The sequence below is a fragment of the Malurus melanocephalus genome, unplaced genomic scaffold (genome assembly GCF_030028575.1).
Source record: "Malurus melanocephalus ecotype Western Australia unplaced genomic scaffold, MMel_1.1 scaffold_353, whole genome shotgun sequence".
Lineage (NCBI taxonomy): Eukaryota > Metazoa > Chordata > Aves > Passeriformes > Maluridae > Malurus > Malurus melanocephalus.
The window spans coordinates 668,609-688,789 of NW_026623585.1; the positions used below are offsets into that span (position 1 = coordinate 668,609).

The 20,181-nt window shown below is 46.1% G+C and overlaps 1 protein-coding gene across 1 annotated transcript in view; it reads right to left on the reverse strand.

Annotated features, from left to right (window-relative positions):
• The window catches only part of COL9A3 (collagen type IX alpha 3 chain), a 30,832-nt gene extending 11,009 nt beyond the window's left edge, over window positions 1–19,823 (reverse strand). The window contains exons 1-20 of the mRNA XM_057378325.1: window positions 19,657–19,823; window positions 18,403–18,480; window positions 14,014–14,049; window positions 13,374–13,445; window positions 13,045–13,098; window positions 9,898–9,933; window positions 9,288–9,311; window positions 8,812–8,865; window positions 8,569–8,622; window positions 7,827–7,868; window positions 6,315–6,371; window positions 5,222–5,275; window positions 4,696–4,749; window positions 4,545–4,598; window positions 3,784–3,837; window positions 2,973–3,026; window positions 2,510–2,563; window positions 2,195–2,248; window positions 1,586–1,639; window positions 808–852 (exon numbers count right to left, since the gene is read on the reverse strand). Of these exons, the coding sequence (XP_057234308.1) occupies window positions 808–852; window positions 1,586–1,639; window positions 2,195–2,248; window positions 2,510–2,563; window positions 2,973–3,026; window positions 3,784–3,837; window positions 4,545–4,598; window positions 4,696–4,749; window positions 5,222–5,275; window positions 6,315–6,371; window positions 7,827–7,868; window positions 8,569–8,622; window positions 8,812–8,865; window positions 9,288–9,311; window positions 9,898–9,933; window positions 13,045–13,098; window positions 13,374–13,445; window positions 14,014–14,049; window positions 18,403–18,480; window positions 19,657–19,722 (1,050 nt within the window). The 5' untranslated portion in view covers window positions 19,723–19,823. The remainder of the gene's footprint in view (window positions 1–807; window positions 853–1,585; window positions 1,640–2,194; window positions 2,249–2,509; window positions 2,564–2,972; window positions 3,027–3,783; window positions 3,838–4,544; window positions 4,599–4,695; window positions 4,750–5,221; window positions 5,276–6,314; window positions 6,372–7,826; window positions 7,869–8,568; window positions 8,623–8,811; window positions 8,866–9,287; window positions 9,312–9,897; window positions 9,934–13,044; window positions 13,099–13,373; window positions 13,446–14,013; window positions 14,050–18,402; window positions 18,481–19,656) is intronic.
• Window positions 19,824–20,181: the final 358 nt, after the last annotated feature.

Here is a 20,181-nt window from a genome sequence, read left to right on the forward strand (position 1 = left end):
ACAAARCACACACTCAGTTAGGCCATCACTGCACTGAGTCCTGCCTGAAGCAACAAAAGGAGGAGGGAGTTCAAACCTGGACCAGGGAATAAAAACAGCTTTAAATGTGTACAGTTTTAATAAAAAACTCTCAGCTCCAGAGAACAGGTGAGCTGCACAATCCATCCTTGCAGCAGGGACCAGGGAGGGCTGCCAGCCCCAGGACAGTGTCCCATGTGAGACAGGGACACCAGGACACCCCATCACCTTCACTCCTGCATCACCTTCATGTCAGGAGGAGATTCCTGCACCCTTCCTGCAGCGTGCTCTCCTCCCTGAGGATTAGCAGCAATCCTCAGAGGKGAAAAATTCATAAAGGAGAGGGACAGGGAAATAAAAAGGCATCTGACAGAAGAACTTTGTGCTGGACTGCTTTGGTCTGTCTGAGGTTTTCTTTTATCTCACAGGTAAGTGCCAATCTAAAGCTCCATGGAAGCTTTTCTCCTGAGCTGAGGGAAAATCTGCAGAAGGCAAGATGAGATAATCCTGCTCCTGCTTGCAGGTGCTCAGCTTTTGATTCCCAAAGATCAAGCCTCCTCCTGGGACTGTGGCAAAAGGATGAGGTTTACTAAACCACTCTCCTGTGTATCTGCTCTGTCTGTACTGATCCAGGTGCCAGTGAAGTTGTTTTACCCAATTCCTGCTCCTCAGCAGAAATACAGAAACCATCTGTATTACCAACTGTGGGGTAAATCCTCCCAATCCCCCAAAAAGTCTCGCTGTGACAACTTTCCCCACCAGACCCCATCATTAGAGAGATTCACTTACTGGTTCACCCTTTGAGCCTTTAATACCTGCTCTTCCAGGCAGTCCCTGAAAAAGATTATATTAAAGCAATGTCAGAAGAAGGGAAGTTATTAAATTCGTTATTCTGCTCTGATCAGACATGCAATGAGACACCTTTGCTKGAAGCAATGGAGGGTTTAGATTTCTGCAGCTTTCACTGTGAAAATTATGAYTTCAATGTCTCTCTTGCTGCCCTTGCAGCTCCATGAACACTAATCCTTGGCAGGAGAGCAAAGAGCAGGATATASAAATAGACCAAATGCAGCTACATTTTGCCYAGCAGAAACCTCTCTCCAGGGGTGTTCAAAATATTCTGTRATACAGGAAGAAAGGAATCCTTTATCTCTTTTAAATAGCTGGAAKTCTGGAGAGATGAAACATTTTGCCAATAAGCACTGGAGTAAGGCAGGGACAGAGCTCAGGATTAAGCCCAGATCTTACCTCCCTCCAGAAGGGATGCACATGACTGGGATGTGAAAGAGAAAATCCCTCTCAAATTTAGATTCTGAAGAGTGAGAAAGGCCAAGAGCCAGGGAATTACTGTGTGAGTGTGTGGCACTGCTCCAGGTGCTCTCCAGTTCTGTGTGGTACACTCCTTCCCTGTCTGCATGGTGGGAAAASTGCATTTCCTCTTTGCTTAACCCTTGTGAAAAAAAAACCCAGCACGACCCTCCCCTGTCCCCAGGAGGATCCCTGCAGGCACACTGAGCTCCTGAAACCCCCAAAACCTCAAAGGTGGCAGGTCCTGCCCCATACTCACAGGGAGTCCATTTGGCCCCTTCTCTCCAGGAGCACCCATGGGAGCTGCATCACCCTGTGGAGAGGGAGAGGTCAGGAGGGAAAAGGCCTGGCCCAGGCAGGGGACACATTCCCAAAGAGGCATTTGCAGTTTTCTCCCTCCCCATATGCCCAGGACCCAGAGCTGCTGTGTCTGCAGGACTGAGCACCCTCTGGACAGGAGCTCCCCGGTGTTTCCCTGCAGCTCCCAGGGAAGCACATGCTCAATTTTCCTGCAGGATCACTGTCTGAGAGCCAGGCAGCCAGTACCTGACAGCACTTTGTCTCCAGGCAATTACAATAAACTCTGTCAACAGCTCTGAAAAGGCACCTCTGAAGGCCTCGAGTCAGCCAGCAGGAACCACTGAATCCAGGGATTCAGCTGAGCTGACACCACAGGAGCATCTCCTTTCTTTAGGGAATTCCCTTGGGATTAACCAATGGAAGAATTTCACTAATGACAATATCAGCAAACTTTTTAGAAGCAAAAGCCTTCCCAGCCAAGCTTTTTGACAAGCACCAGCAGCTTTGCAGCCCTCCCAGGACAGCCTGAGGAATCTTCCCTGCAGTGTTGAGGCAGGATTTTACAAACCTTCTCACCATCGAGTCCAGGAGCTCCATCCCGCCCATCCTTGCCAGGCATTCCCTGAAACCATGGACAGCACATTTAGGTCAGGAGGAGACTCTGTGGTTGGTAAAATACATCCACATCAAAGCAGCTTTTGGCAATGAGTGCAGCTCCAGGTGTACTGGGAGATTTTTCACTCCCACCAATGCAACAAAGACCCACAGAGCACAAGTTTGACAGCAAAGACGGCAAAAATCAGGTTTTTTTTCCTGTTGTGTTTTATCTTCTCATCTGCAAGCAAGACAACAGCAAGATCTGCACTCTGATTGATTGACTTACAGGTTCTCCTATGAGTCCACGAGCCCCTGGGTTTCCTTTTGGTCCAGGTTTACCCTAGAAATCCACAATAAATTCTGTGTTAACCTTACAAACAACCAGTCAACAAAGACAATACTCAGATTCTGCAGGGACATTTCATTCATTTTCAGCTGGCTCCTCTCTGTTCACACAGGTACAGAGATTCTTTTGGGACACACCAGGAATGCTGGATACAACACCTGGGAAAATTCTTGATCATTTCAAGGGATGGAGGTGTAAAATCTGCTCCCTGTGCTCCAGGCTGTAGCAGCACTTGGACTCCCCATTGCTCAGATATCTTTAGCAAGAATTAAACATTTCATTTTTGAGATGATTCTTCCATCCCTCTCCAGCAAATGAAGGGGACACCAGCCATAAGAAGCCTGTGAATCAGAGTCCCTGGAATGTCAGGTCCCAGAGGGAGCAGATGGGTGTTTGCACTTACAGAGTCACCTTTGGGCCCCCGGAATCCCTGAGGTCCTTTGCTCCCTTGGTCTCCCTGTGGCAGAGGAGGAAAAGCCATTAAACATTTCCATCACACAGAGATTGATGTTCCAAGGGTAAAATAAGGAGAGTTTTGTGCAGTTTGCTGGTGCCAGGGGTGAGCACACACAGTTCCCCAACAGTTACACTCTAATTCCTGACACACTTTTTGCAGCAGAGACTTTGCCAACAATCCCTCAGGGCAGAGAGCATCTCCCCCTTCATTTAATGAGGCAATTTCTTTAAGCAGAAACAGAAGAGAAGCTTTAATATTTACTGCCTAGATCCTGCCTGGCATAATGAGAGGTTTGGTGAGAAAGCACCTCATTTTATTTCAGTTTGGATGAATTTCTGCTATAATTGCAAAGCCTAGGGAGGGTCCCCAGAGAGTGGTTCTGCAGAAGGGAGCTCTGCAGAAGGAAGGGGGTGCATTTTCAATACACAGCTATTCCAAAAATCCTTGAGAGCTGTGGGCTCAGGAGCAGAGCAGGCTCAAGGGATGTAAGGTCACGATAGGATGGATTTTTCCTACAAAAGTAATGGATATTCCCCTCTCCAGTGCTTGCCCACAGCTGCTGGAGCTCAGGGAAGGGCAATGAAACACAAAAAGCAATGGAAATGTGATGGACTTATTCTGGTGTGGAGCATGGCAAAGGGAAAAACACCCTGAAGCCTGGTTCAGGTGAAATGACACTGCCCTAATAGGGAAAAGGAAAAAAGGGAATAATCTGGTGGAGGTGGTCAGCACAGACTGGGATAACTGGGATACTCACAACCCTCCCTGGAGGGCCTGGGATTCCAGGTGGGCCTCTGAATCCAATGTCACCCTGCAGAGAACAGACACCWTTTAATGCTGGGCTTGGCAGGGATGAAGTAACAGAATCCCCACCTCRTGCCACAGCCTGAGAAAACACAAAAGCCCTGGAAAGACAGCCTGTATTTCCTGCTGGTTTACAGGACAAATTTGCAAAAAAATCCCACTCTGAGCAATGGGATTTTATTCTGGTTCTGCCCACCTTTGTGCCTCTGGTACACTGATATCATTCATGGCCTGGCTATCTTGATAACACTTTTGTTCCTAAATTAATTCATGACTTCATCCAGTTCAAAACCATTCAGCCTCTGGGCTGTTGGTCAAGGGACTGTGACAGCTCAAAGCCACCATGAGCTGGAGATTGACCCTGTTCTCACTGAGGAGCCTTTTTGTGTCCATCAGTGATTCTTTGGCTTTTTCTTGTAAAGCAACAGCAAGTGAAGGGTTCATGAAATGTTTCTCTCCTTTTTTTTGCAAGATTCTGTAACACTGTGAGTCTTGCACTTTGGAATGGTTCAGTCTGGCTGAGCCTGACCCAGGTGTATGATCCCCCTGACTTTGGGGGATCTTTGTTCTGATGGAACAGAACACCCCACACTTGATACCTTTACAAATTTACAGTGGAATTCTGTAAGGAGAAGTGTCACTGGCATCTCTCACAAGATAAACTGGTGGTGGAAGGAAAAAGTAAAAAAAAAAAAAACAGAAGGTTTTTCTTACTCTGTCACCAGCCGGACCCATTGGACCAGGGAGGCCTCTCAGTCCTCTTGGGCCCTAATTAGGAAAACAAATCAGTTCAAACTCAATCTCTGCCTGTGTCACCGAGGGGACTGATGGCTCCAATGAGCTCCACAGAGAACAGGGGTGTTACCTGCAGACCAACACCACCAGGAATTCCTGGAGGGCCAGGAGGGCCAGGGTTACCCTGGGAGAGAAAAACCAGTTAGAGAAGAGGAGAGACAGCAGGAGCCCTCAAACACACAGCCAGGGACCTCCACAACTTATTTCTCCTTGCTCCCTCTCTCCCTCCCAGATTTCTCTTCAGAATTTCCTYCTGCATCGCAGACAATTCCTTCTACGTGTAAGAACATTTGGATCAGTCAGGAATTTATCCACATGATTAATGCAGGGCTTTCCCTGAGCTGACATCCCTGCATGGGAAATGATAGCAGCTAACYCAAACTGATCTTAACATGAGGATCCTTGAGAAAATGAATTTTCTTGGAGAGTCAGCACACGGTCCTACAAAGCAATGAAAGCCACTCCACTTCAGTCATAGCAACTTCTCCTTRTTCAGCCTAATTTCTCCCTTTCTTCATGAAGAAATCCCTTATTTCTTTTTCAAGGTGTTTTAAAAGAGAAAAATCTTCCCCCATCCCTTTTCAATTGAAGTTTACCTTCTCTCCTTGTTTTCCCACTTCACCAGGTTCCCCTTTGTGACCAGTGTGTCCCTAGAAATAAGAGTTCTCATTATTCACATCACATTCTTGTTTTAAAATTTAAATTTGGTGAGACAGCTGTGAGACTGAAACCCCCAACATCCCAAAAGGCTGACAGGGAAAACAATCTGTAGGTGTGCTGTGCACAGGTGAATGGAGATCCCTCCTGYCCCAGTCCCATTGAGGCACCAGTGACAGAACTGATGCACTTTCAGCAAATGCCCAGATTTGGTTTTCCAGAGTGAATTCCACTGGTCAGAGCTCATGGTCTGGATGCAACTCTCCAATACAGATCAGGAACCAGAACTCAGTCCCCAGCACCCCTGAAAATGGGGCTGAGTCACTTCTGAAAACTCCATTCTGCATCTTTAACCTCCCCTTTTAAGTCACTCTCAATGTTTGCATCATGAAGATTGCAAAGAAATCCATGTCCCATTGAAAGCTTTTATGTGAGCTCTGATTCAATTTGTGTCTTGGCTCCATTTCTATTATTGTGGGASAGACCCAGGCTGATTTCAGCCATGGCAGATGTTATTCCTCACCATCACAAAGGTCCTGTGCATCATTTGCATCATAATTGGAGAGTTGCACACCGTTTTCCATTCCATGAGCTATGAATTTGGAGTAATTATGCCCTAAACATTTCCTATTTGTAATGATATTTATGACTCAGTGCAGAGACCAAACAGACCCGAGAAAGGTCAGTTCAGGAGGAATTCAGAGCATTTCCCAGGAGTTCTCCCACTCACTGCCAACTTCTAAATCCTGCTAAAACAACCTGAGTCACTTTTTAGTTTGTCTCACTGCTGGAGTCCATAACTCAYTGACTTCATGTGAACCAGAGAGGGGACAGAGGAGGAGATGTTTCAACTCCTGATGCTTGAAACCTTGAATTTATGCACCAGAGCCCAACAAATAAACACAAATTCATGGTTTTGGAGGTATGGAGCCTACAGGAGACATGGGCTGTATAAACARATTAATCCCAGGGGCTCATAGTGGTGTTTATTTTGGGAGACAAATCCTTGCATTGCAGGTGAGGTGTCCTTACCTTGAAGCCTGGCATTCCTGGGGGCCCTGGGGGACCTGGTGGGCACAGAGCTGGGCACTGCAGGGGACAGAAACACTTGGGTTTAGCAGGCACACAGGGCACACGAGAGAGGCTGGTTTCATTCATCAGAAAATCAAGATTCATGTGGGTTTTGGCTGTAAATCCCCTAAATCTAATGGAATCATAGCACCATGTATTGACCCTGTGGAAAGGGCTCCTAGAGGTCTGGTAACCCTCACAATAATGATTTATGAACACAATTTAATCATTTATGAAATAAYGATTTATGTGAGACTTTTTGAAAGCTCCACAGTCCAAAATGCTGAAGAATTCAGTTTTCCTAGCGAAGCTGGATCAGTTTCATTTAAATCATTAGGACCATATTTAATCCTCTGCATTAATTCACCTCTATTTATTTCCTTTAACCAACTCCTTAAGTGAAACAAGGACAGGCACCAGAGTTACTTGAAGGGCACCAATAAAAGCTCAATACCTATGAGCTGATACCTGCAGATGTCCAGGGGTGGGAATTCCAGCTGGACTGGGAGCAAACCAGAACATGCATGGAAATTTAATAATGAAAAGGCCATACTCTTGAAACTTTACAAATAAGTATTACTTTGCAGTTTTGATTGGGTTTTTTTTTTTTTCCTTTTAATACAACTTCAGGCAGCACCTCTGTAGCAAAAATTTAATTTTCTAGTTTATTCCACACGRTAACTTAAATTAAACTTGCAGAAATAGCAWCRTTTTTCTATTAGCTCCCATGTGATRTGCCATAAGGCAGTCTAAACCRACTCTGAGSTTTTTTTGGGGAATGCCAATTAGAAAACCAAAGAAGCTGTCACAACAACAGCTGTGAAATCTGCAAATGCCACTTCCCATCGTTCCCCTGAAAGAAAGGAACCRAGGCTTTCTCCTAAAGAAGGAGGCYTAAACAAAGCATATGTCCATGRGAACYYRGTGCCACCATCCCTGGAAATTACCAGTGCCACACCCAAAACCTTTCCTGTCACAAAGATGGGTTGSTGAAAAGCTGGTGTCTTTTATCAAATGCTGAAGTTGTTTAGTACAACTAAACAATGCAAAAGAGAAGAGAATGCAAAACGTGCATTTTAGGAAGTAAAGATCAAGAGGAAATCAGCACTGGAATCAAAGGATGGTTCRAGTTGGAAGAAACCTTAAAGYTCATCTCRTTCCAYCCCCTGCCATRGGCAGGGACACCTTCCACTGCCYCAGGGTGCTCCAAACCCTGCCCAACCTGGCCYTGGGCATTTCCAGGGRTGRGGCAGCCMCAGCTTCACTGAGCACCCTGTGCCAGAGCACATCTTCCTCCTTGAAAAAACATTTCAGCCCAGCAAACACACCCTCCCCACCCTTGTGCCTCATGGTAAGGTGGTTTACACCCACAGCTCATGTGAAATGGTCTGACAACACCCAGCTATGCCAACCAAAATTCATATCAGGGATTAAACCAAAATGTATTTTCATGCTACATAAAGAAAAACTTACCTGGAGGTCCCCACCAGCATCAGGAAGGGCGCCTGGAAGACCCTGCAATTCAGGGAATGGCGGCTTTTAAATACAAGACAAATAACAGGAGCAAAGACCATTTCTAGGACAATTTGTACAGAGCCAGCTCAGCTGGAAAAGCACAAGGCACACGCTCAGCCCCACAGCCTAAAGTGCTGCCCCTGACCCTGGAGTGTTTTGAGCTGCACAAAAAACCTCAAAACCAGACACATCAGGGGTGTGCCCATCCTCTGGAGATGCTCAGCTGGCCTTGGGAAGAGCCTTGAGCCTTAGGTGATGCAGGCAGCAGTAAGAGGAGAGCAGCAGTGCCTGGATTCCTCCTGGTTTGGAGAAAACACCCCCCAACCCCACTGTTCAACACTCCAGAGAGGCCACAGCCTCTCAAAGCAGAGACTCGATGCAAGCCCCACTTGCTGGCCCTACAAGAACARATCAAGCACAAAAATCCTTCCTTGAGAGATCAACAAGCCCAGCCTGCAATCTGTGTGCCATAAAGGTGGGGTGTCACTGGGCACTCCTCWCACAAAGCACAAATAATAAACAGGAGATCATCGACACACCCAAGTGCAGCCAGGGAAAAGTTCCTGCTCTCCTCAGGGTGTGGTGTTTATGCCCTGCTGAGTGCTCGTGGCAATGGCAGGAAACAAAAAGTGCAGCAAGAAGGAAATTCTAGACTCCCTCCAGGGAATTTTCTCCAATTTATTTGCAAGTCTTAACTTACGGGAGGTCCAGGTGGTCCAGGAGGCCCTGGGAATCCTGGCAGACCAAAAGGTCCCTGAAAAGAGAGAAAAATAATGGTAACTCCCCTTCAATGGAAATGCAAAGGGGTGTGAGGAGTGGCTACCAAAATGGTGTGAAGAGTGGCTACCACTTCAGAGTAGGGTAAGAGACCAAAACTGAAACTCATTCTTGTGTGGTGGTGACACATTCAGTACATGAGGATTAAATGGTAGGAGAAACTCACAGAAGGACCCCGAAATCCATGTCCACCTGGGAGCCCACTGGGTCCTGGAGGCCCCTGTTAAACAGAGAGAGCAGCTTTCACATCTGTGGTGACCTTGCCACCCCAAATCCCAGGGACAGGCAGCAGTTTGGCTGTCCCCATTTGCCCAACCCCCCTAAGGAGCTCCACCCTGCACCAGAGCAGCTTCCCAATGCACATCCCCCTGGAATACACTGCCCATCTGCATCCTCAGCACAGGGCAGCTCTGGGATGCTCCAGGCACYCAGCAAACAAAAGCTGCCCCATTTCCAGAGATAACCAGGCTGCTGTGCCTTGAATGTACACCAGTGCCAGTTCCCCAGGGTGAGGGCAAGGATAAAAGTCCCACAAGGTCGATGACCTGGCACAGGAGAGGGACCCAAGGCCTGGGGTGGGTTTGTAACACTCAGGGTATGCAATAACACCCTTTTATGAAAAAAAATATTCCTATTACTTACTGGAGGTCCTGGTAGCCCTTTGCCCTGGAAACAACATTTAAAACAGTAAAAGATCACTCAGAAACKGAACATACAGTAAGAAAAGAAAACCTCTGAAAACGCTGGTTTTCTTTTTTTTTCTTCTAAGTTTCCTTATCACTCCCTTGCCCTTAATTATTATAATTTGCAATCAGAGCAGAGTATGAGCCTTGATGAATCCTTTTGTTGCCTCTAGTAATTCATATTCCTTTACATCTCTGTTACCTATGAGACGTCTGTAAGAAAAGTGATGTGTGGTGACACAAGAGTGGGACATGGAGAGGAAGACAACATTCCACTTTACCTATTTCTCCTTTTCCCTTTTAATTTTGATCAGACTTTGGGTAATGTCTAATGATTTTGTTAGTCTGTATCCCAAGCTGGTTTGCTTTGAYAGCACCTCAGAGACTCAAAAGCAAGTCCTGTGCTACCAGAACGGGTCACACATACATATTTAAACATTTCAAATGATATATTCACTCCTTCAGGCTTTGATCCCTTTATTTGGGATACAAAGCTTTCCCATCCTGGTGATGGTTTTGGTATAATATCCCACACTTCCATCCCATGTGCTGTTCTGGGAGGAACTTACAGCAGGTCCAGGCGGCCCAGCAGGTCCTAATGCACCCTGTGGGGATAACACAAGACATAAATCAGGGATAAAACAGAAACCTCCACTGAGCAGAGTCACCAAAGCCTGCTCTCCTTCACACCAATCTTTGCCTGGAAAGTCCAGCAGAGTTTCTTGCAGAAACTGGAGATGCTCAGCTGAATTCACACATATAAGGACAAAAACTTAGGGATAATTATCCTGGAAGTCTCAGCTGGCCTCAGATTAATCTCCATGAAAATCTAAATGTTCATAACGTGAATTTTATCTATTTGAAATATTCTCATTCATAATACATTCATATTGTAGACCCAATGACTAAGTATGCTAAAGCTATTAACAAAATCTGGACTTATTCTAGTGAATTTTATTAATTCATCCATTTTCCTTTCAAGCAAAGCCAAAGATTTGGCAGCTCCTGCTTCTTCACTTTCTTCCTTGGCAAATCCCCAGTCTCCTTTTCCCAGTTTGCATTCCTACTCCTAGGCTTGACTGGAGCTTGGTGATCTTATGGCTTAGACCAGAATTAAGTCACTCTTGAAGCTGTTAAATTCCTGCTTCACTAAAGATGAGAAGACAGAGAGACCTCCTTAATTCCTTTGCTGCATTTCAAAGTTGCCAGCTGGCTGGCAGGCTGAAAAATTAATTATGGGTGATAATTCTGAGACAGAATCCCAGAATGGTTTRGGTTGGAAGGSACCTTAAAGAACATCTGGTTCCATATCTTGGAGGGTGTAAGGTGCAGAATGCAGCAGTGAACATTCCTGGTAAGGTAAGAGATCATCAAACTCCTGAACGAGCATTAAGTGCAAAGGAAAGACTCTGATCTACACCTCAATTTTAATAACATTGTCTGACTCGACTCATTCTCCTGGTAACAATGTTCTTTCTCTTTTGATTAGGAAACAGTATCACCATAATTTTTCACTCTGTAGTAATATACTCACTGAATAGACAACTGAGGAGCATACAAAATACTCGATTATTATGACATTCATAAATAGAAGTTAATAATTATGTTTTCCTTATTGCTTTCAGTGTAAAGCAACGAACTCCAGAATGGCCTTTGAAAACTTTCAAATAAGGTCACCAACATGTAGCATAGAGGTCCAAACCCAGCTCAATCCCAGCTGAAAATAAAGGGCTTTTAAAATTGAAAAATAAGTAGGCTTGATCTAATCAGTCTGTAGGCAGAAAAGCACGAGAAAAGTAAATGAATGCTGAGAGCAGCAGGAGATATTTAAGACAAAAATCCTTTTGGAAATGCTTGGCAATAAAATATTACTGAAAACTGGCTTCCCTGAGCCCACTTCCCTATGCTAAACAGCTTCGCTCCCAGACACGCCAGTTCAAAAAATTAAGCTTATTTAGAAGAAATCAGAGTGTTAARCATGAATTCAAACCCACAACAATAAGCAGCTTATTTCAGTGAGTCCTACAAGTCTGAAATATGTTCTAAAAGATAGAGAGGAAAAGAATCGGGCTAACAATGCCGTTCATTTAGAACGCTGAAGCTTTCGGAAGTTTCCCCTTTTCCCAGGTTTTTATCAGACCAATTAAAACAATTTCCCAGATGGACCACTGACCTTGAAAAGCTGCCAGAAATGAGAGGGGTCCCAGGTTTTCCCCATGCTGCCAGACTGAGTTAAAGATAAGGGAAAACACAGCAAACCCGAGGCTGCAGCGAGGGCAGCTCTGTCTGGGGGCTCCTACCCAAAGAGGAATTTCTGGTGCCCAGAAATTATCTGCTCAATTACCCAACGTGGGCATGGGCAGGCACTGCCACCCAGCACAAAASAGGGCACAGAAATGCTCACAGCCTCCCACGGGTGGTCCTGAGCTTTCCTGATTTAAAAATCAGGGATCTGTTCCCAGAAGGTGCTGGATTCTTGCCACAGAATATCTGAGAGCAGCCAGGATTTTACAGCTCTGGATCTCTGGGGAGAAAGATGGGCACAAGGGACAAAAAAAGAATGGGGTTTAGGGTGGTGGTGATGGACAGAGGCTTGGAGCTGTGATCAGGATATTTGGAGCTGTGATCAGAATGTTTGGAGCTGTGACCAGGATATTTGGAGCTGTGACCAGGATGTTTGGAGCTGTGATCAGGATATATGGAGCTGGGATCAGGATATTTGGAGCTGGGATCAGGATATTTGGAGCTGGGATCAGGATATTTGGAGCTGTGACCAGGATATTTGGAGTTGTGCTCAGGACATTTGGAGCTGTGATCAGGATATTTGGAGCTGTGACCAGAGCGTTTGGGTCAATTTTTCCCCGTGGCCACGCACAAACTTTTCCTTGTACATGGGAAAAGAAGAAGAACCTCTCAAAAATAAATGACCGCACCACTCATCACTTCAAACAACTCACAGATTTTCTAGATTTGAGTCAGTCCGTGGGGAAACGAGTGGATTACTGGGGTATAGTGAACACAAGCATTATGCTCCCATCTGGGAGACAGGAAAAAAGCCATGCTGGATCACAATCTGTGCTGAGTGGCTCGCTCAGGGTTCGTCCTTAATGTCACAGCAAGGCCTAAGTGTGGGTGATGATCTGAAGGACATCTGTAAYATCTCTGGCAGCTGTTTCTCCACCCCTGTGGTGCCCCTCAGCAGAGCTGGAATATGTAGGAAGCAGGAAAAACTCTTATTTCTTGCTAGGCTGGMTGGGGAATGCTATGGCAACTAATAATGCAGCCATATGGACATCTCCAGAAATAATAAAAGGCAAAAGTTTAAACAATTAATGCACAGTATAATTACAAACATCACAGATCTGCCAACTCAGATTGGAAATAAAGGCCAAAATAACTTCACTGCGATAAAGTTCTTCATTAAATCTGTCGAGTGCTTCGTGAAACTTTTTGGATACTTGAAATATCCACAGTACAGCCACCACTGAGGCAATCCAAGCAGATCAAAGCCATGTGGAAGAAGGGTGGATCTCATACCCTGCCTAATGAAAAATCACCCTGGATTCAGATTCTGTTTCATGGGCCCAAGCATTCTGCGAGGTTTACATGAGAATCAACACTTGGATATCATCAATTTACATAAGAATGGGAAAACCATCGCTACCATCAGTGACAATGACCATTTAAAGGGATTTAAGTTCTAAGGAGGTACTCACACGGTCTCCTGGAGGCCCACTTGGCCCAGGTGGGCCATCAGTTCCTGTCAAACCCTGTAAAAAAACCCAACAGATCAAGAGAGTGCCATTCTGTCAGTAACACATCTCAAAATTTTTCTCAAAATTCTGTCAGTGACACAYCTCAAAATTCCTTAATTCAGCCTAGAGATGCTTCCAACTCCTACAATTTCCCCATATGCATGACACACGTGGATCCAGGACTCACATTCCCTCCCCAGCAGCACAGAGAAAGTTGATAAAACACATCAGAAAAACACTCCTGCCTATGTGAAAGGTTTAAAAGACCTAAAAGATGACAAAATACTCACATCCACTCCAGGAAGGCCAGGCAATCCCGCTTCACCTGCTGCTCCAGGCTTCCCTGGTGCACCTTTTGGCCCCTACATGAGATAAACAGGCAATTGTGACAAAATAACAAGAGAAATGTGGCAAGGATGCAAGGATGGGAGCTCTTTGGTTGATGTGTTCATCTTATACCATCCAGCATSGGAGAATTCCATGAAGAGAGGTGAATCTTGCCATGAATCCACATCCAAATCCTAAATTTCAGGGCTTTGGCTCATTCCCAAGCTGCTCCCAGTAAGGGGTAGGAAGGGATGAACTCAGTGGCCAAAGGGCTCTGCCACCTGGTACAATTTTGAGCAGACTGAGGGGCTGAAGCAGACTCAGAGCAGTGCCMAAAATAACCATGTGATGTGGCTTGGTGCCAATAATTTCATTACACAGGTAATGCACAAGCTTTATTTCATTCATTAATTTAATTTTCATTTTATTTCACTGACAGCAATGAAGCAGGAGAATGGGTTTGTCCCCTGGGGCAGTGCTGAGCATCCCCACCCCTGGGAATTCTGTGGCAGATGAAGAGGAAAGTGAGGCTGTAAGTGCCAGATTGTGCCCTGTGTGCTCTCAGAAGGATGGAGAAGTCAACAGCAAATAGAAAATACTTACTGGGGGGCCTGGCAAACCAGGAGGGCCTGGCTCTCCCTAGAAAGAGAAAARACAGCGTTAGTGCTGAACCTCTCTTTGGTGTCTTTTTCCAACAGTGTTTTTCCCAACTGCACTCAAAGCTCCCTTCACACCCACTCCAACATTAACCTCGCTCATCTCACGGAGCTGATGCTCTAAACCCTGCCACCCCTAAGCAGGATGAGCCTGGACAGCTTTTTCCACACCTGCAGCAGCAGATTTGGTGGAATCCACATCCTCAGCCTCCCAGAGAGAAGCAGAACTCCCTGAACGCTGCCCCCAGCACCTCCAGCTTCTTCCAGACAGAATCAGAATGGATTTGCACTTGGGATTGTCTGCATGTTGGGTAGAGAGGAAGCTGGATGGGYGTCACAGCTTCCAAACGTCTTCCTGGTGAAACAGAGGGATGCAGTGACAAACTGCAGCTTTCCAGGGCACAGTGTGAAACTGTGGTACTGCCAGGAGCTGGGGATTACCACAAAGGGAAGAATGAACAAACTGTCCGCAGTGATTTTCTTCATATGACTAAACTCAGACTGGAAAAGCAAATGAGCACAACCCCCAACCGATTTCCACCTAATCCAATTGCACAATCTGGATTAAACACAATTTCCATAAAATATTTCACTCTTTTTTTTTTTAATTCTAATAAAAAGAAATTTTTAAGAACAGCATTAAAGATGTTTGGAAAACAACATTTCATAAGTCTTTAATCTCTTCTTCCAGCTCAGCCAGTTGTGATGCCATTCATAAGTGTGTGTGTGGATCCCAGATAACAATTTGTATTTTAGTGTTAGGCCCTGAAAGAAACAAACATTTGTGAACAGCAGGAGCTTGAGTGAAACTTGGTTTCCAACTCATCCCACAGAAAATCATTGTCTCCAAGTCCAGAGGGTACCCTGCCCTCCTGGCTTTAGGATAAATGCACTGAGTATTGTGAGAGGCTCAGCTATTGCAGGCGAGCAGAGGGGAAGGGGCAAGTTGGTACCCTGGAAGAAAATCTCTGTGCAAAAAAGGGTGGTTATGAACAGAGCAAGGCTGGAAATAACACCATCCCACCATGGGGCTGGGAATTAGGAGCCAGGAGGCGTCTGCAGAGCTGGGAATTTATAGCATTTCTATATTTACTGGGAGGCTGTGGGCACATCTCAGCCTGGTACTGCTCAGGATTTACATCCTGCACCACTGACYGACCAGAGGGTCCCTGAACAGAGGCATCTTTATGCTCTGACTCGCTGAAGCAACTCCTTCAGCACCCTTTGCCCACAGCTTTTCCATAAATAGTTATCACTATCACGGCTGGGGAAGGTTCCCTGCCAAGGAAATGAAAGGAGCAGTTCTTTTGAAATGAAAAGGCATCTGGAAATGGCAGYAGGGGTGGTTTGCTCCCTCCTCCAGCACCTGGAATTGCCAGSCCCTTGWGTTTTTCTGCACAGCRAGGTCACAGYACCAGCAAAGGCTGCTGGGGACCAYCTTAAACCTTGATCCTGCCATCACAGACCCCTGCAGGACTCTGCAGGAGCACCAGAACTTCAGAGAGCTGAATCAAAAGCCTAATCAGTGTTTGTACCCCCAGTGCCAGATCACTGGGAATTAGAGGCAAGGGYTGTCAGCAAAAGGAAATGCTCTCCTGGTGCTGTGTGAGAGGRAAGGAAGTTTATTCTTTCTCAGCAAGTCAAGGCGGGAGAGAGAAAGCAGGAAAAAAAAGCCAAGCTTGATTTTTGAAAAGTGACAATTGCCTATTAGCAATTTAGGGAATTACATTCTCAGAAATAATTCACAGGARCCTGTCACTAATTCTTTCCATCTAACATGCTGTTTTTAGTCTTGGGAGAGAGAGATTYTGCTTGTTACCGAGAATGAAACGAGAAGCTTGTTAAGGGCTTAAATTATAAAATATTTCAGAGGGACTTCATGTTGCAGCTCCTCCTRAAAGGCAGGGATGAAAGCAGGACCTTCGAGAAATTGTGCTGATGGGGTTCATCCAAGGAGATRTCCTGAATAATTCAGCTGCATGTTCTGCACCTCTCACTGCTCACAGCTGATGGTAGGAGACTGCTCAACACCTCAGCAGCACCCACTGAGCTCAAACACATCCAGCAACACTCCACACCACATCCACCCAAAGACATCTGTGAAGATGACCTGGCTGGAGTGGCTTGCAAGGTTCAGGAATACAGAGAAAAAAAATTTTCAACTGCAATTTAAAAAAAAAAGTCTCAGCACCAAAAGAAAAACAAAATAATGGTTTTGGTCTGCAGTGGAAGAATTAACACCGCCACTCAGGATCCACATGATCCTCCCCATGCAGCACTAGGAAAATGCAGAGCAGTGTTGGATTTTAWATACCATCAATTTTGGAGTGTACTGACAAAAAAAAGAACAGTTCTTACACAGGGAGGCTGCATGACTGTGCTGAGCACCAGCCACAGCCCTGCAGCTCCTCCTGTGCAATTCCTGAAAGGACTCTTGGTCCTCTCCAAGAGCAGGAACCATCCCTGGACAGCCAGACCATCTCACCTGAACAGGGCACCTGCCATCCTCTGTTCACAGCAGGGATGGAGCTCAACACTGTTCAATAAGAGACCATTCCTGCACAGCCAAAACTCCAGATGGAAGCTGGGACTGCAGGGTTTTGCACCATACTTTACTAATTTGATTTATTAGGACTAAGTTCTCCATTAATTAGATGTTGTAATTTGATCCTGTCCCATGGAGAACCTTCCAGAGCTTTTTGTTGTGGATAAAAGGGTGTTGGTTCACGTGACTGACACCTCCCTGGGCTCCTGGTTCCAAGAGCAATCAGAAGTGATGCTGGTGCTGTTCCACAATTAAATATCCTGTAGAAAGCAGGAACTGAACAACTACAGGGTTTCTTTCCGATTGCYTCTCTGCAGAAGTTGAAACTTGAAGTCTGAAGGGCTTCCTCCTTCCCAAACTCTTCTTTTTCCTTCCACAGACAATCACAGGCAGCATYTTCCAAAACCTGCTGACCACACCAACATCCTACTGCAGGGATTCCAGTGCTGCAAACAGGAACATGTGTCCTTTGCCCTCTTCTGGGGTGTGCCCTGAAGCCTTTTGTGACACCACAAAAACCTGAGGTACCAGCTCTGAACTTCTCACACTACAAAACCCGAGTGAGATTCCCAGGAAAACAGTCTCCATTAGCCAAAAGGACACTTGGAGGGAGCAGCTGGAAATCAATGAGGTTCTCTCTTCAGACCAGCCTGGCTCAGGGAGCTGCAGGGAAAGCTCCCCACTGCAGCACAAACAGTCCTTGTTCACCCTGTACCAGGGAACTCATACATATATATTTTTTTAACCTCGTTATCCAAAAGAAAATGAYCTGCATGGAATGAATAGATTTTTTTCAAGGTTGCTTAAGGGCCCAGATCCAATAAATGTACTTCAGATGAGCTTTAAAAACCCCTGAACTGTTCCACAAGCAGCTCAGGGAGACAAGAGCTGCTCAAACTGGAAATTGAAGGAGGAATCCAGACTTTTTGCATTTGATGTGGTCTTGCTGAAGGTCCATCTGATGCTCCTTTTATCCACTGCCAACTTCAGGGCACAATTCAGTTCTTATCCAACAGATGCATGGAAGCAATATTTCTAATTTCTATGGAAACATCAATTAAAAGTAACAGAACAAGATTTTCTCCTCTGTTGAGTCCTGGGTTGTGTTGTCTTCTCCCTGTACACGGGGTGTAAGGAGCTGCCTGCTGAAACAAAGGCTCTCCATTTCATTTTGGGCCMCTACAAACTCATGTCTGGAAACACACCAGCCAGATCCTGAGAGACCATGAGCCAAAGTGAGGGGTAACCATGCTGACAATRYTGAWATAAAATTAATAAAATAAAAGCAGTGTCCAGTGCTGCTTATTTGAGTCTCTTGYAGCCCCTCTAGAAATGTGGATGCTCTGAAGCGTCACATAAATCTCTCTCTGAACTACTGAACGTGCACTGACCCCACACTCATCATACCCCTGCACTCAACCTTGTGCCAAAAGAGAAATATTCTACTTTGCAAGCAGGGTCACGAACCCCTGAGCTCTCCCTGGAGACAGGGCAGTGATCCTGCAAAGAACCTGAGGCTGCTCAGCACTTCTGCTTGCTGTTCTGACTCCTGCACAAGGAGGAGTGCAAGGATGGTGATTTTCCAGCTCCATCCACCCCTGAAGGATGTGGAGAACAAGAGCAGCTCCTCTACTCGCTGTTCTGACTCCTGCACAAGAAGGAGTGCAAGGACAGTGATTTTCCAGCTCCATCCACCCCTGAAGGATGTGGACAACAAGAGCAGCTTCTCTGCCTGCTGGCTCTGCCTCTGCTCCACCCCTCTCCCGAGCCAGCCCCTGCCATGTCACTCACATCAATGCCGTCCTTGCCCGATGGTCCAGGGGGTCCTCGTGGTCCAGGAGGGCCTTGTGGTCCTATTCTCTGAAGGGACTGGGGAAAAGTGAAASACAAGAGATGATTTTTGCATTAGAAAAATGCAAAGCAGACCCAAATTCCCATCGCACCTGGATCAGAAATCAATGGCCCAGCCCTACAGCTTTACCCTAAATCTGCATCCCCTGTCAGCCTGGTTGCCCCAGAGCAGTCCAAAGCTCTTTGGAAAACCCTTTTAACTGAGCACATCCCCAGCTCCTTTCACTGGTGGCCAGTACTGGGAATCCCAGCAGGTCACTGGGCAGCAAAGGGATTTGAGTGCATAGGCAATGGTTCTCACTGCCCACAGGCACATTTTGGTTTGGGCAGAGGGGGAAATGCAAAGCCCGTGGAAAACGGGTGCCCAGTGCTTGGCAGAAATAATGAATTTATAGCCCCAGTCTGATGGGGTGATGATGGCAAAGCCAGGCAGACACCAGTGAAGATAGGAGGAGAAAGGGAAAGTCTCCTCTCTGAGCAGAATGCCTCTTGAAAATCTGGGATTTTGGAAAGGTCTGAGGAGGGGAGAAGGAAAAAAAGATCCAATAAATGACTTCTGTATGGAGAGGGCTCCAGAGAGCAACTTACTGTAGCTTCAGGGAACAAAGGTTTCATTGTAGAAGCAGCTCTGCTCACAGCAGAGYTCTGATTTCCCAAGCCAGGCTGCGAAAATTCCTCACTAACAATGAAAAACTCACTGAGGAGTCACTTCCCCAGACAATAACATTAACACCAGACAGGGAAGCTTCATACAGCTTCATGTCTCAAGTGAGCAACGGTGAAATATGCTGTAAGTATAAAATCTGAAAATTGACTGAGAGAATGAGTAAGAAATTCTGATTCAGATAAAGACCCAGATCAGATCAGTCTCRCTGGAAATCTGTTACTTCATTGTGAAAGAAAACTTTCTCTTATACCAACAGCTCTCCCCTTTCCAAGGCTTTCTCTCTCACAACTGCAGCCCTGAATGGGAAGACAACACTTCTACAGAAACAGAAAGCAGTTTTTACATCGACCCACACAGGTACAAATCCCATTTGTAATAATTGGGTATAATAATTTGTAATAAACTTTAAAGTAATAACCTGCCTCTTGCTACATTTTACCCCACACATGCAACACACTCTTTACACAATCAATCTTTTACCTTTACAGGTTTCTCCCAGAGCACAAGACACAAATGAGGTTTCTCACCTGAGCTGATGCTGCAGCCAAGAGCTGACACAGGGAGAGGAGCCCCAGAGCAGAGAATCCAGCCATGGTGCCCAGGCTCTGCCTCTCTCCCTTCCTCCGGGGCAGACAAACCCTTTCTCCTCCAGGGTCCAGCAGATCCCTCCTCCTCTCCCGGGGCTCAGCTTACAGAGCAGGGACTCCTTGCCTCCAGATAAACCTGTGGCTCCAGCTGGAGCAGGGCGAGAGGGGCTGAGCTTGGAGGAGGGGAGGTGGGAAAGGGAGGGGGAGCAGCAGRCAGGCAGAACAGCTCTCGTTCATGCCCTGCTGGGCAGCCCCAGCCTCCTCCAGAGCCTGGGATGGAGACAGGACAGGAGCAAAACCGGGTTATCCCAGCTGCAAATACAAAGCTGTTCCCTAGGAATCACCCAGGACATTTCCCAAAGCCCATCAGCACCTCTGTGCTGGGCAGGTAAAAAACAAAACAAGGCAAAATATTCAGTGCCCAAAGCCCATCACCACCTCTGTGCTGGGCAGGTAAAAAACAAA